At 43.1% G+C, this 15,555-nt stretch overlaps 1 protein-coding gene across 5 annotated transcripts in view; it reads left to right on the top strand.

The window, feature by feature from the left end:
* The window catches only part of VASH2 (vasohibin 2), a 57,001-nt gene that overhangs the window by 26,856 nt on the left and 14,590 nt on the right, over positions 1 to 15,555 (top strand). For 3 of the 5 annotated variants that reach the window (XM_061625239.1, XM_061625243.1, XM_061625242.1), the window contains 3 exons: positions 8,742 to 9,123; positions 9,695 to 9,810; positions 11,471 to 11,509. In XM_061625239.1, the coding sequence (XP_061481223.1) occupies positions 8,742 to 9,123; positions 9,695 to 9,810; positions 11,471 to 11,509 (537 nt within the window). Of the gene's footprint in view, positions 1 to 8,741; positions 9,124 to 9,694; positions 9,815 to 11,470; positions 11,510 to 15,555 lie in introns of those variants that run through there. The other 2 variants (XM_061625240.1, XM_061625241.1) reach the window with 2 other exon arrangements.

The following is a 15,555-nucleotide window of genomic DNA, read 5'->3' as shown; positions in this document are numbered from 1 at the left end:
GGGGACAGCTGTTAGGACTTAACAAAGAGCTGCTTGGAGCCAAGCGGAATTAAACTCTTTTGTAATGCAAAAAAAAATTGCAACAGATCAGTTCAATGTCTGAAAAACTTGATAGATTATTACATAGAACAAGAAATGCAACAGGCTTTAAAATGTATCTGGCATTTTAGTTCTACGTTTACTTATCTTCATGTAGCCACAAAGAACTGAGGCATCCACTTAAAAGTGCTAATTTGCAAGAAGACATTTTTGTTTTAAGACCCTAAAGCCAGTCAAGGGCTCTCTGAGAGGCCCTAGGAGGCAGTGCAAGTACTTGCTTCGCAGGCAGAAAAGGAGATCCATGAGTGGGATGGGACCAGCATTGCTTGAACACACACACACACCGTACACCCGCAGAAAGCTGTGCAAATATATCCAAATACAATGCAGTGTGCTAGGGTTTTAATGCCAGTTTTCTATGAAATTAAGTTAAGTAGATGAATTTCTTGAAAAAACTGCCTTGTGTGATCCTGCCTGTATATTAGGAACACAGGAAAATGCCTTACATTGAGTCAGACCGCTGGTCCATCTAGCGCAATTCTACACTGACTGGCAGTGGCTCTCCAGGATTTCAGACAGAGTTCTCGCCTAGTCCTACCTGGGGTTTGGACCTGAGACCTTCTGCATGCAAAGCAGATGCTCTACCACTGAGCTATGATCTTTCCTTAAAATCAGCTTTTGGTTGTCCTGCTTATGAACCTGCCGGAAAGATCACTTAGGTTGGTAAGCATGAGATGCAGGGTCCTGATGCTTCCTCCACACTAGGGATGGGGGAGAAATTCGATTCAGTTCACATTTAAAGCTGAATCTATAAAATCTGCACTTTCCAAAATAACACGTGAACCGAAACACAGCCACCCTTCAAAATTTGCAGTTATCCAAATGTTGTGATGCAAGTCTTCGACCAAACAATGTTTATAAAAATGCAAATATTAGGGGAAAACATGAATATATTGGTGAAAATAACATACAAAAATACATATTAGGAGAAATTGCTTGCAAAAATGAGTACATGAGTCAAATCTGGATACAACACTGTTTATTAGGAGAAATTTGCACTAAAATGCTAAAGAATCTTCATGAGAGTTATTTTCTAAAAAAAAGTCATACATCGCTTCAGAAATATGGAGAACTGAATTTAAGATTGGGGAAATGAGAAACTGAGAGAACAGAATTTGACAGATCCTTCCATCCCTACCCCAAATTTATGAAACTCCCTTCTGACTGAATTATTTTTGCCCTCATTAGTACAGGCCTGGGGTATTGAAAAACTATCTATTCCCCTTTCCCTTGTTGTTATATGCCTTTAAGTCGATTACGACTTATGGCGACCCTATGAATCTTGTTTGGATATATTTATTGAGTTTTCATGGTAAGAGGTATTCAGAGGTGGTTTACCATTGCCTTCCTCTAAGCCTACGGCACCCGGTATTCCCAGGTGGTCTCCCATCCAAGTACTAACCAGGTCTGGCCCTGCTTAGCTTCTGAGATCAGATGAGATCAGGCTTGTTTAGTGCAAATAATTTATATGATTCAGGCTGCTTCCTCATAGTACAATGTATCATTCTGATGTGTTGTATGTGTCTGTGTAATATAAAATCTTTGGCATATGTTGCTTTGTGAAGGAATGACCCTGAAAGGAGCAGCTTATAAATACTTTGAATAAAATAATGTTCCATCCATGGTGCTCCACCAACAGGACGTACATGTGTGTGTGCATGCATGCTGAGGATGTTGGGCTGAGAGTGGATCTATAGGACCTAAAGCCCCCCTCATTCCCCTGAGATACCATTAAGATTGCCCAGAAACAACACCAGCCCTTTTCCATTGGAGTGAAACATATTGCACTCCATCTTCTGCCCTGACTTTGGGGAGCCTGTAGTGGATGCAGTGGTGACTCTGCCATGGAATCTACCCCCTCTCCCCAGGATATGATTCTTTTGCCTTTTCTCCTGGTAGTCATACTTGGGTGACAACAGTAGTGGCTGGTGGCTCTATGTCATGGGGCAGTGGAATCTGCACTGGCACTCAGCACCTTGGATGGCTCTGAAAGTTCAGACTAAAACCTGAAGCAGATTCCACTGCCTCACTGACATGGCGCCATCAGCTGCCACGGGGTGATACTGTCTTTGAAATTCTGAATTGAAGGGTAGTATAGAAAAAATGTAGATTATCTACCTCAGTCAATATTCCTCTGATGAGTGATTCGCTATTTAGAAGTGCTTAGTAGTAGCAGTAATCAGTAATTATATCTTAAGAATTTGAACCCAAATAATACGATAGGGTACTTCTAGGTGGGGGCTTGTATCACAAATGGGTAGTTAAGATTTGGTGTGTGTGTGAGAGAGAGAGAGAGATTGGCACAATAGCTTCCACACATTCTGGCCATGTAAACACCATATCTTTAAAGCACATTCAAAACACATTTCCTCCCAAAGAGTCTTAGGATCTGTAGTTTAATGGTTCTGGGAACTGTGGCTCTGTGAGGCGTGAACTATAGTTCCCGGGATTCTTTTTTTGGGGGGAGAATGTGCTTCAGAGGTATGGTATGTACACAGCCTCTGTTTGGATATTTGTTGCTATTTGGCCATTTGCTGTTTTCACCAGGGGGTGAAGCTTGATGAAATGTAACCATGCTGAGTTGGTTTGTGCCTTCCCATCATAACTCCTCCCTTGCCTCTCCACTACTATTTTCCATTCTGGACATACACACAGCTTTTTCTATATCCTTGTGCACACAGTTTTTATTTTTATTTTCATTGGAAGTGTGCACAAGCACATGTGTAAATGTTACCAGGCCTTAGTTACCATGTTTCACAGTAGACAAAATGGAGGCTTGAGCTTTTGGAAGGGAAGAGGAGAGGGGGAACTGATATCCATTTCCCTTTTAAAAAAAATAATACTGAGGTCTTGCACAGGAGTGATATTTAGCTATTTTAATCTGCTATTTGATTTGGTGGTGGTGAAGTGGCAATACCCTCCCCCCAAATTAAGAATACCCTGTAGGTCTCCATAACCATTAACAGCACAACCATGCTTTCACTGCCACCCCAAAAAACACAGTGGCAGTACCCCCAAAATTAAGACTACCCTGTAGGCCTCCACAACCATTAACAATGCTTTCACTGCCACCCAACAAAACACAGTTGCAATGAAGTCCTGGAATTCTGATAAAGAGGTTTTGTGCAAGACCTCCATATGTCCATATGTGATGTATGTACTGTGATTACAGTCTCTGAGGTAATCCCCCACATGTACCATGTGGAGAACCTGAGAGAACAGTTCCTCTAAATGGACATGTTGAAATTTGGGCATGGCTTGAGAATGTTGCAGTTGGTAGAATTAGGCATACTTGTATCATTTGGGGTACCAGAAGCAAAATGGCCAGGTTGTGCTCAGGCAAGAGCCAAGGGAAGGATAGAGGTCACTCACCAAAACTACACCACGCATGTAATGCTCAGCCAAAACGTGGTAACAGCGTCCACATTAGTGGTGTCTGTGGTTATGTAACAGGCTATTTTTACTTACCGGATTTTCTGTGGAATGGGTAACTCCTGATTAAATGAAGGAAGGGTATGGGCCACCATTTTGATGACAGCAATGTCATAGAATCATAGAATAGTAGAGTTGGAAGGGGCCTATAAGGTCATTGAATCCAACCCTCTGCTTGATGCAGGAATCCAACTTAAAGCATACCTGACAGGTGACTGTCCAGCTGCGTCTTGAATGCCTCCAGTGTTGGAGAGCCCACCACCTCTCTAGGTAATTGGGTCCATTGTCATACCACTTTAACAGGAAGCGTGTGGTGACCTCCCAGCTCCAGGGATTCTTGGATGAAACAGATTATCTGGATCCATTTCAATCTGGTTTCAGGCCTGGTTATGGGACGGAGACGGCTTTGGTCGCCTTGGTGGATGACCTACGCAGAGAACTGGACAGGGGGAGTGTGTCCCGGTTGGTTCTGCTGGACCTTTCAGTGGGTTTTGATACCATCGACCATGGTATTCTTCTGGGCCGCCTTGCTGGGATGGGACTTGGGGGCACTGTTTTGCAGTGGCTCCATTCCTTCCTGGAGGGACGAACCCAGAAAGTGGTGCTGGGGGATTCCTGTTCGACCCCTTGGCCATTGGCCTGTGGGGTCCCTCAGGGCTCAGTTTTATCCCCTATGCTATTTAACTTCTACATGAAACCGCTGGGAGAGGTTGTCTGGGAGTTTGGGGTTCGGTGCCATCAGTATGCTGATGACACCCAACTCTATGTCTCCTTTCCACCTAATTCCAAGGAAGCTGTCTCGGTTTTAAACCAGTGTCTGGCATCAGTGGTGGACTGGATGAGGGTGAACAAATTGAAGCTTAATCCAGACGAGACAGAGGTGCTCCTGGTCAGTCGTAAGGCGAATCGGAATAGGGATACAGCCTGTGCTAGATGGGGTTACACTCCCCCTGAAGACACAGGTTCGCAGTTTGGGTGTGCTCCTGGACTCAGCGTTAAATTTGGAGTCCCAGGTTTCTGCAGTGGCCAGGAGTGCTTTTGCACAATTAAGATTAGTGCGCCAACTGCGCCCGTTCCTTGAGCTGTCTGATCTGGCCACGGTGACACATGCCTTAGTTACATCCCGTTTAGATTACTGTAACGCGCTCTATGTGGGGCTGCCTCTGAAGACTGTTCGGAAACTTCAGTTGGTACAACGTGCTGCAGCCAGAATGTTAACTGGGGCTGGTTACAGGGACCGTACTACCCCCCTGTTAAAAAAACTCCACTGGTTGCCAGTCTGTTTCTGGACACAATTCAAAGTGCTGGTGATGACCTATAAAGCCCTATATGGCTTAGATCCAGGCTATTTATCAGACTGTATCTCCCTGTATGAGCCTGCCCGGGCCCTGAGATCCTCAGGAGAGGCCCTTCTCTCAATACCCACATCTTCTCAAGTACGACTAGTGGGGACGTGTGAGAGGGCCTTCTCGGTGGCTGCCCCTAGGCTTTGGAATTCCCTTCCTAGAGAGGTAAGAATGACCCCCTCTTTGCAGTCCTTCCGCCGACAAGCAAAGACCTTCCTATTCCAACAAGCCTTTGGAATTGAAGGCTAAGGACAGGGCGTGAAGGGTGCTGCATTGCTAATGTCTATTATATCATTTTTAAACTAGTCTGAACTCTTTTAGCTATATGTGTGTATGGTTTTAATATTGGAAATAGTTTAATCTTATTTTAATGTAGACTTTGTATGTTTTTAATTATATGTATTTTTTATCTGGAAGCCGCCATGAGTTCCAGTTTTGGAAAAATGGCGGGGTATAAATAAAGATAATAATAATAATAATAATAATAATAAGTTTTTCCTGATGTTCAGCCGAAATCTGGCTTCCTGTAATTTAAGCCCATTATTCCATGTCCTGGACTCTGGGATGATCGATAAAAACTAATGAATTATAGTTTAAGAACTTGATGATTGTAACGTAATTGCAAAATGGCTTGCTTGTATTTTTAATGTATATATGGACTTCATGATTTTCACAGAATCATAGAATAGTAAAGTTGGAAGGGGCCTATGAGGCCATCAAGTCCAACCCCCTGATCAATGCAGGAATCCAAATCAAAGCATTCCCGACAGATGGCTGTCCAGCTGCCTCTTGAATGCCTCCAGTGTCGGAGAGCCCACTACCAATTCATTCCATTGTCGTATGGCTCTAACAGTTAGGACGTTTTTCCTGATATTCAGTCAAAATCTGGCTTCCTGCAACTTGAGCCCATTATTCCGTGTCCTGCACTCTGGGATGATCGAGAAGAGATCCCGGCCCTTCTCTGTGTGACAATCTTTCAAGTACTTGAAGAGTGCTGTCATATCTCCCCTCAGTCTTCTCTTCTCAAGGCTAAACATGCCCAGTTCTTTCAGTCTCTCCTCATAGGGCTTTGTTTCCAGTCCCCTGCTCATCCTTGTTGCCCTCCTCTGAAGCTGTTCCTGTTTGTCTACATCCTTCTCAAAGTGCAGTGTCCAGAACTGGACACAGTATTCAAGATGAGGCCTAACCAGTGCCAAATAGAGGGGAAGTAGTACTTGACATGATTTGGAATGATGTGTGGACAATGTGAAGAATGTCCAAGAGTCTGCAGCATCAATTCCACCTGGAAGCAGCCATACTTTTTTTTCTGATTTGATGTCAGATCTGGCCTTGTAAGTTTAGGAATGATCTTTAAGTGACAGAAGGAGGGACAGTAGGTATGAAGATCCATGGCTTATCCTGCTTGAGCCCACATTACATGTGGCCTTTTAGTCTGCTTAAGGATCAGCAGGAGCTACATCAGAAATGATGACAGCAAACATTATGGATGCCTGTAAGTCAGTACTAACTAATCTTCTGGTACCATGCTGGCTGTTGTCCATAACAATTAGTGTGCAGCACACATGGCAAATATTGTTTGGGCAAATATTGTTTTGGGTAAAAGTCTGCTGCAAAGTTCTTCTATTTTTAAGCAGCTTCCTGGGACTTGAGGAATGCATTAGAAAGAGCTCCTCACATTTGCATGAGAATGGAATGGAGGGCAGATTTCTCTCAGCTGGGTTCCATACCATTCAATTATGCAAGGTCTACTGTTTTTCCTTTTGCAAAGGCGTTTGAGGTGGGAGTGGTGAAAATGTTTCGATTCCTGGCATCATTTCTTTATCTACTTAGATCGTACCTTGCATTTCATAATTATCCAGATCCTCCGCTGGGAAAATTGCTTGGCAAAGAAGTGTGTGGGTAAGAAGAGGTTTTGCAGAGTGTTTTAACAGGGCAAGCCTTCATAAGCAAATGTGTAATGAAATTAAATTCTCTGGGTTGTATTTAACTAAGTCCAACTCAGAGCAGACCCATTGAAATTGATGAACCTAAGTTAGTCATGCCTATTAACTTCAATGGGTCTACTCTGAGTAGGGGTAGCATTGAATAACACCCTCTGTGCTCAGAGGTACTTGTTCTTTAGTAAGTCTCTTTAAGCATGAAACCAGTCATCTTGATGACTTTGGTATTCTTAAAAAAAATCAGATCAGAATTTGACAGACATGTAAGGCACATTGGAAAGAGAACATCCCCTTTGCAAATCCCTCTGAGGTTAGAAGAAACAGAAAATAATTTATGAGAGAGTGGAAAGTGGTTTGAGAAGGACATTGTTTCTCATTATATACCCAGACGCGTCTGATTGTGACTCTGACTGTGGTCTTAGACTGTAGTTTAAATTGTTGTAACTCCCCTGGGGATCTTATCATAGATTTATACAATACATTATATCAGCAGTTTTATTTTCAATACCTTTCCTAATGATCCCTAGAATGGAATTTACCTTTTTCACAGCTGTCGCACACTGGATCATCTTCATTGAGTTATCCACTATGACAGCAATGTCTTATTGCTGGTCAGTCGTCACCAGTTCAGACCCCATGAGCATATATGTGAAATTAAGTTTTTTTGCTCCAATATGCTTAACTTTACACTAGTTTACATTGAATTGCATTTGCCGTTTTCCCACCATTTGCTCAGTATGGAGAGGTCATTTCAGAGCTCTTTGCAATCCTTTAGTATCATCGGCAAACTTGGCCATCTCACTGAGCACGCCTAACTCTAGATCCTTTATGAACAAGTTAAAAAGCACTGGTCCCAATACTGATCCTTGGGAGGCTGCACTTTCTACAGCCCTCCATTGGGACAACTGTCAATTTATTCCTACACTCAGCTTCCTGCTACTGAACCAATTCCTGATCCACAAGAGGACCTCTCCTCTTATTCCATGACTGCTAAACTTACTCAGGAGTCTTTGATGAGGTACCTTGTCAAAATCTTTTTGAAGGTCTAAGTATGTTATGTGCACTGGATCACCTCTATCTATATGCTTGTTGACACTCTCAAAGAATTCTAATAGGTTAGTGAAACAGGGCTTTCCCTTGCAGAAGCCATGCTGGTTCGGCTTCAGCAAGGCTTTATATGCTTCATTAACTTGTCTTTAATCATACTTCTACCAGTTTTCTTGGGACAGACATTAAGCTAACCAGCCTGTAATTTCTGGGATGCTTCTGGATCCCTTTTTAAAGATTGGCATTACATTGGCAACTTTCTAGTTCTCAGGTATGGAGGTGGATCTGAGGGACAAGTTACATTTTTTTGTTAGTAGATCAGCAATTTCACATTTGAGTTCTTTGAGAATTCTCGGGTGGATGTTGTCTCAACCTGGCAATTAGTCAGTTTTTATTTTGTCTGTTAAGCCTAGAACTTCATCTCTCATTGACACTATTTGCCTCTGGCTTTATGCACTGCCCCTCCCCTCTCCTCCTCTGCTGCAGTGACATGGAGGAGTTTTGAAACTTTCACTTCTGTTTTTGATTAACTGCAGCTTGTCATGTCATCTGAAACAAGCCAATTTCAAACCCTGGGTTATGAAGCTTGCTTGTTTCGACAAATAGTTAAGATTAACCACAGTTTAAGGTTTGGATGTAATGCTAAACTGTAGTTGATTTAAATTGGCTTCTGATCTCGTGGTCACAGTAGGAGGGAGAGTGTTTGAGCCTGAGGCTCACCTAGATTTGTTCCTGTCACAATAAACCATAGTTTATCATGATATCTGAATGCAGCCAGTATAAAGCAATGTCATATGTGAATCGTATGCAACATGGAAAAACATTTCTCTCAATAGAGAGAGTTTGTTTTTTGTTGCCTTGACGCTAGCCTTGCCAGATACTTAACCAACGGGCAGCCTTCGGTGGAACGATTCCCAATCAGTTTTAAATCCCACTTCTCAGGGAACAATTTTCATCATGTGGTGCTTGGAATTTATTTCAATGGCCGATATGGATCTCTGGGCATGAGCAGAAGATCGGAGCTGATGGACAAACCTTTGATCTATCGAACTCTGAGTGACCTCATCTTTGAGTTTGAAGAGTCCTATAAAAAGTACTTACACTCTGTAAAAAAAGTGAAGATTGGACTGTATGTTCCCCATGAACCTCACAGCTTTCAGCCCATCGAATGGAAGCAGTTGGTGCTCAATGTGTCAAAGATGATGCGGACGGAGATAAGGAAGGAGTTGGAGAAATATGCCAGGGATATGAGAATGAAGGTATATGCCAATTTTGTGTGGTGCATGTGTGAGTGCAAGGGAGTAGGCGAGAAACCTAGCTCATGCATCTGTGCTTGAACCTGGATGTGTGGCCATGGGGTGCTGCATTGCTTGGGAAGATTTGTGCCTTACATTTAAAGAATCATTATACCTCTTTAAACAGTCATGGCTTCCCAAAAAGAATCTTGGGGACTGTAGTTTGTTAAGGGTGCTGAGGGTTATTAGGAGACTCCCTTCCCCTCACAGAGCTACAATTTTCTGAATGGTTTAACAATCAATCTTACATCCCAGGGAACTCTGCACTTTAAGTTCATGTCACCCTGGGCTCCTTTGGGAGGAAGGGAGGGATATAAATTTAATAAATGAATAAGTAAATTACGTGTAAGGTGCAGATATGGCCTCAGTCAGAGAAATCTAAAATGAAACAGAGAAGAAAACCCTCACACGTGTTAAATTCCATTGGAGTTTCCTCACTTATTTCAAGTACAGTGAAAGGTGTACTTTCTCTCTTATCTAAAACTCAACTACTGTAAGGGAAACTTTGCTTTACTAATTCATGTCCCTCTTTCAGATTTTGAAGCCCGCAAGTGCCCATTCTCCAGTCAAGCAGAGATCCCGGGGAAAGTCCCTCTCACCTCGGCGAAGACAAGCCAGTCCTCAGAGGCGGGCCTGCCGGAGAGACAAATCGTGAGTATTGTCACGTTGAGTTGTGCATTGCAAACTGGGTCCAGATATTGGTGGTGGAGGCAACCTCCATGCTTTTCAGACTGTATCCCTTGCCTGGGGGACCCCAGGGTTCCTGTTGGAGTACAGCAAGTTCCCATGTGGCCTCTCATTCACCTAGGTTCATTTCAGCAACTTTGCTCTATCATATACTTTGAGACCAAATCTCTGCAATGCAGAGCTGCAGGGGAGACTGCCTCTTTGGGAAGAGGTTTGGGGAAGGGCTGATGGGAGTTGGAGTCCCGACAACATCTGCGAGTACTCAGCATGCTCAGTAGCCACAGAATGCTTAGTATTGGTTGCGGTTGGAGGATGGAAAATTGGGTTGGGTGGGAGGGGAAATGGAATGGAGTATCCTGAAAGAAAGCTTGGCTGGCCAGCTGAAACACTGAACAGGAACATTCCATACAACAACGTTTCGTTGCTGGTCCCACTTGTTTAATAACAGCAACAAAAATGTTTCCATAATAGGCTGCTGCAACAAGGAAAGCCTGGGAGGACACCAGGAATGGATATTTGTGTGTAAGGACTGCAAATCAGTTCTGGTACTGAAAACAAATTCCTGGGCTAAGCATGGACTTAAGAGACACATTATTCTTTTATTTTATTCTTGTCCTCCACTCCACCTGCCACAAGCCCACATTTTTCACCTGGCGCTGGCCGGTGGATCTTAGAGGTCTAGTAAAAAACAACAACCAGAATCCAACAAAGCAGATCCTACAAACTTGAAGTATGCCCACTCCTGTTCAAGGGTGTATGCTTCATTGATGCCGATGAGGTAAGGCCCAACAAGCTGAGCCAGGGCCCAGTGTAAACTGAGTGCCCTTAGACGTAGAACCTTCTCCAGAATATCCAGCAGTGGATAGAGGCTCCATGATGGGTGGCTTAGAGGGTAGGGTGGCCACTCACATGTCACTTTAAAAATAAAAAGAGGAAATGAGTTGCCAAAGAAGAGGGCAAATTAGAGCATATTTGCATAAAATGTGCATATGCTAATGTATATGTATAGATGTGAATTTGGAAACAGTTTCTATCATTTAAGTAGAAAAACTAAATATCACCATGATGGAAATCACTGAGACCAGGTGGTGTATTTGCCATCTTAGTCTGCTGTTCAGTGCTGTTGATGGACAACTTCAAGGCTCCTCCCTCCCTTCTTATGTTCCTTTATCTTTAAAATGTACTGGACAAGTCTTCAAGCAGAGGACATCACCTTCAAACAGAGAATTGCCCTCTGATAGCCCTTCAAATTAGAAGCCTGTCCTCTGCAGAATAGGACACACAGCCACCTTATGTAGGTGTTCCTCAGCAGATAAGCCAATAAGGAAAATCTTCAGAAAACCAGACTTGGTTGTGCCTTTATTTTTTCTGAAAATTCACCTGAAGTTAAAATCCCCTGAGTTTATTTATACTTCTGATCTAAAATAATTGAATTGGCATGGAGCATGGGGGGGAGAGGGGAGAGAAAAAGAAAAACTGGTTTAAGACTGCAGTCTTGTCATACTTACTTGGGAGCAAGGCCAAGTAGACATGTCTAGGACTGCACTGTAAATGTAGCATATGTAGCCAATTTAAAGCAAAATAATACATTCCACAGCAGACTCTGTTTTCTTGATCTTTTTAGGCAGAAACTGAATCCTATTCGACTGACAGGAGTCTTCAGGTATCAAGTGACATCACAGGCTTTCATAGTGAGAATGTTTAGAGGTTTGGAAAAAGAGTATATTTAGAAATAGCCTTTACCAGTTTCTAAAATGAGAAACACGAGGCAGCTTGTCTGGAAGTTGTACTCTTTGACTTGAAACTCTTGTTGCTACAGTCTCTCATGCAGAACTGGAGTCAGCACTTGGCATCCTTTGGCTGCTGCCAGAGCCTATTGCTGATGCCTATCCTGGGTCCCCTTTCATTATTTTTCAGGCCTGGCACCCCAAGCAGCACCATGCTGCTGGACTTAGCTCTGTTTTAATTTTCCATAATGCCTCTGGTCTAATTTTGTTCTGGGAAATTCAAAAGGTGACTAGGCCCAGCTGGCTACACTGGTTGGAACGCTGCCACTGCAGCAGGTAAGCCCACCAGGCTCTCTTCTGATAGAGGAGGGAGTCTCTTCAAAGGATACTTTGCCAAGGTCCCTTTCAAACCCTGCCCAGATCCTTGGGGAGGGGTTGGTTGGGCCTAAGCAGAAGCGAGAGAAAGACATTCTGTACACATTTAAAGGCTGTCTTCTGGTCTTCCCTGAGGCAAAATAGGATCTGCATGAGAAGCTGAAGCACTCTGTGGCGCCTTGGCAATCCAGACATAAAATAATAATAAGAATAAATGCTTGGACAAGCATCTACTAAAAGCCAAATTATGTCTCAAAGTTTATAATGTAATGAAAACACCAGGGTGTAGGGGAAGAAGGAGCAGCTTTGCAAAATCAAAATTTATGTACAGTATTTATTATGTATTGAGGACATTTTTATTCAGCCCTTCATCAGTTGATCCTTGGACAAGTAAAACAAGTAAAACAATCTAGACAAAGTGCAGGTTATTATGTAAATTAACTACAGATTAAAAATTCCAGCACACCAATTGCAGCAGCCAACTAACATCCCCTAAACACTTGGACAAACAGACAGGTTTCTACCTAGCACCAAAGTGTCAACAGTGTCAGGGGCCAGTTATATTTCCAGGGGGAGGGCATTCCATAATCAGGGCACCACCACTGAGAAGGCCTTATCTTGTGTTCCCAGTGGTGGAACAACAAGAAAGGCCTCTCTTCAAGATATAACAGTCCAGGCAGCTGATACAGGGAGGGGCATTCCTTCAGATATCTGGGCCCCAGGTCTTTGGTGCCCAGGTTGTGTTTTTCCAAGGAAGTCATTTCACATCCAAGGTGCTCTTTGGTCAGTATCTGCCTTCAGATGATGATGAGGACCCAGAGAAGGGCCTCAGGTGAGGAAGGGTTGGGTAGGTTCACATGGACGAAGCTAGTGTTTTAAAGGTATTGATTGATTGATTGATTGATTGATCTCTGTCTTTTAGGACAAATGTCTTCCCAGTGCACCATATGAAACCTATACATCCAAAGTCAATAATTTAAAAACAACAATTACACCTCTTTAAAATGTGCAGTAAAAAACCATAGTTAACATTAACCACAGCTCATCAGTTCAGACGACTCAACAAGGTGTGGGCAAGCAAAAATGGAAGTGAAAGCGCCAAACCCCTTCTCACAGCCATGCTAGAGGAGGAGAGGAACGGGGAGGGAGAAGCACACAAACCTGAGGCTCACTGAGGTTTTCTCTTGCCCTTTTATGCCTTGCTAAACAATTGTTTAGCATGACACCTGAGTGTGGCCACTACATCCATAATTTGTATGATAGTTGCATTTTAAGTAATCCCCAGAGGGTCTCTTCAGAGGGGACCCCGGGGAGGGGGGAGGCTCTTAGCAGCTTCTTAACAGCAAAACATGTAACCAGGCTGTCTTTCTAAATATGCTTCAGTGTTCCTAGCAGCTGCTGAAATTAACTGCAGGCTTCTGTTTTATCCATGAATTCATACTGTAGCTGCACCACCGACATTCTTGGGGGCCTCTTGGTAGGAGTTCCTCTCCTCATTTAGTGTCTGGATAATTATAGTTTTCAGAGTTGCAAATCTCTGTACAAGCTCCTCTCTGCCTCATCACACCTACTTTTAGGGGGGTATTTTAATGTTTCTGTGGCTGTTTCCACAGTTGCTAGGGTGGCACAAGTGTGCAAGGGGGAGGTGTGTTTTTTCTAAGACGTGTCAGCTGAGCAGGCCCCTCTGGAGAGCCAACTGCTGAGTAAATGCCAGCTGCACAGCGGCCCTCCCCTTTTCTCCTAAGACAGGGACAAGCAAACTGAAATTCATCCCATGGCATTCTTGTGGGTTGCAGTCCTACCCACAGGTAGATTGCAGGGCCACTTAGCTCTTGTTGAAGTCAATAGATTGGTCAGTAGTAGTGATTGGCTCCATTTCTGTAGTAATCTAATTTGCCATCGGATTAATTATTATTTCTGATATTCTCTATCTTTGTGGAGAGAAGTTTTAAGTAGCAACTCTCCGTGCCTGGTTTCGGATTCATTCTTCTTTGGTTCCAATTTGTTTTTTTTTTAAATTCGCTTTGAAATCAATAGTGATACTTTTATTGATCTACTTTCTGTGCTCTTCAGATGTGTATTCCCTTTCACTGATGTCAATGAAGTGTTGATTGTAACTGACAGCAGCAGGGGGGAATGATTGTAAGTAGCAGGGAAGGAGGCACTGACTTGATTATTTGCCTTAATCTGCTCTGCAGTGCACTTGAAAAGGAATGTAAAAAGGTAATAATTACAGAGTTCAGAATAAGGATTGATACCGGTGGATACTCATGAATAAATAGCTATTATAATATTGATAATTCTCTGAAAAGCTATCTATCTATCTATTGGAAGAGACTGGAAAAATGAAAGATATCAGAGGAAAAAGGAGTTGGATTGTTAATGACCACCAGGGGCCACACTTAAAAAAGAAACATAAAAAAAGAGAGGATTCCATCCCTAGTCAGTACTACAGAAGGGTATGTTTTAGTCCAGTGTTTGCCAACCTGGTGCCCTCCAGATGTTGTGGACTACAACTCCTAATGCCATCCCTCCCTGTTCTTGGGCTACAATTCCCATTGTCGCTGACAATTAGCCACACAGGTCGGGGCTGATGGTAATTGTTGTCCAAAAGATCTGGAGGGTACCAGGTTTGCGAAGGGTTGTTTTACTTCTTTGTAGCAAATATGACAGGATCCTTTGGCATCTTTAAAGATTTAACACAGTTTTTGGGTAGGATCATAAGCAGGGATGGGGAACTTGTGGCCTTCTAGATGTTGTTGGGACTTCAACTCCCATCAGTCACCCCAGGCAATTTGTCCCTGTCAGGGATGATGGGAATTATAGTCCAACAACATCTGGAGGGGCATGGGTTTCCCATCCCTGATCATAAGGTTATCTTTGCTGGAATGGACAAAAGACCCATCTAACCCACCATTTAAAAAAATTTTTTTAGAGTGGTCAGCTCGGTGCCTTTGGGACATAAGCACAATGTGAAGGCAGCAGTTCATTATCTTCCCAGATATATATTGCTTCTATTTAGCTGAATTCACTGCCCCACTGACATTGGAGCCACCACAGTCTCCACTGCCAGTTTATGTAGAAAGATAAGAAATATACTTACGTGTTCCTAGCAGCTGCTGAATTTACTGCAGGTTTCTATTTTACACATGAAGCCCCTTCCCTTATATCTGAGGGCCAGCTTCCACCATTCTTCAGCTTCATGGAAACCACCAGAATCCAGATATTAGTTGAGTACTAGTTAGTCTTCTGAAATCTGTAAACTTAGATCATAGAATAGTAGAGTTGGAAGGGGCCTATAAGGCCATCAAGTCCAACCCCCTGCTCAATGCAGGAATTCAGATCATAGCATTCCCAACAGATGGGTGTCCAGCTGCCTCTTGAATGCCTTCAGTGTGGGAGAGCCCACTACCTCGCTGGGTAATTGGTCCCATAAAGGCTGCTTGTACACTACACATGACATTTTATTTTAGAATCAATGCAGACTGAGTACTTGTTTTTTCTAGGTAGTCCACACACAATCTAGATCTATTGCATGTTTTTTGCCCTGAAAAGGCCTTCTTGAGAAACTGGTTTAATTCTGAAAATAAAACCTCATTGCAGATTG

This window comes from Rhineura floridana, chromosome 4 (assembly GCF_030035675.1).
Source record: "Rhineura floridana isolate rRhiFlo1 chromosome 4, rRhiFlo1.hap2, whole genome shotgun sequence".
In the NCBI taxonomy this organism is placed as follows: domain Eukaryota; kingdom Metazoa; phylum Chordata; class Lepidosauria; order Squamata; family Rhineuridae; genus Rhineura; species Rhineura floridana.
This window is presented reverse-complemented; position numbering and strand designations above follow the sequence as displayed.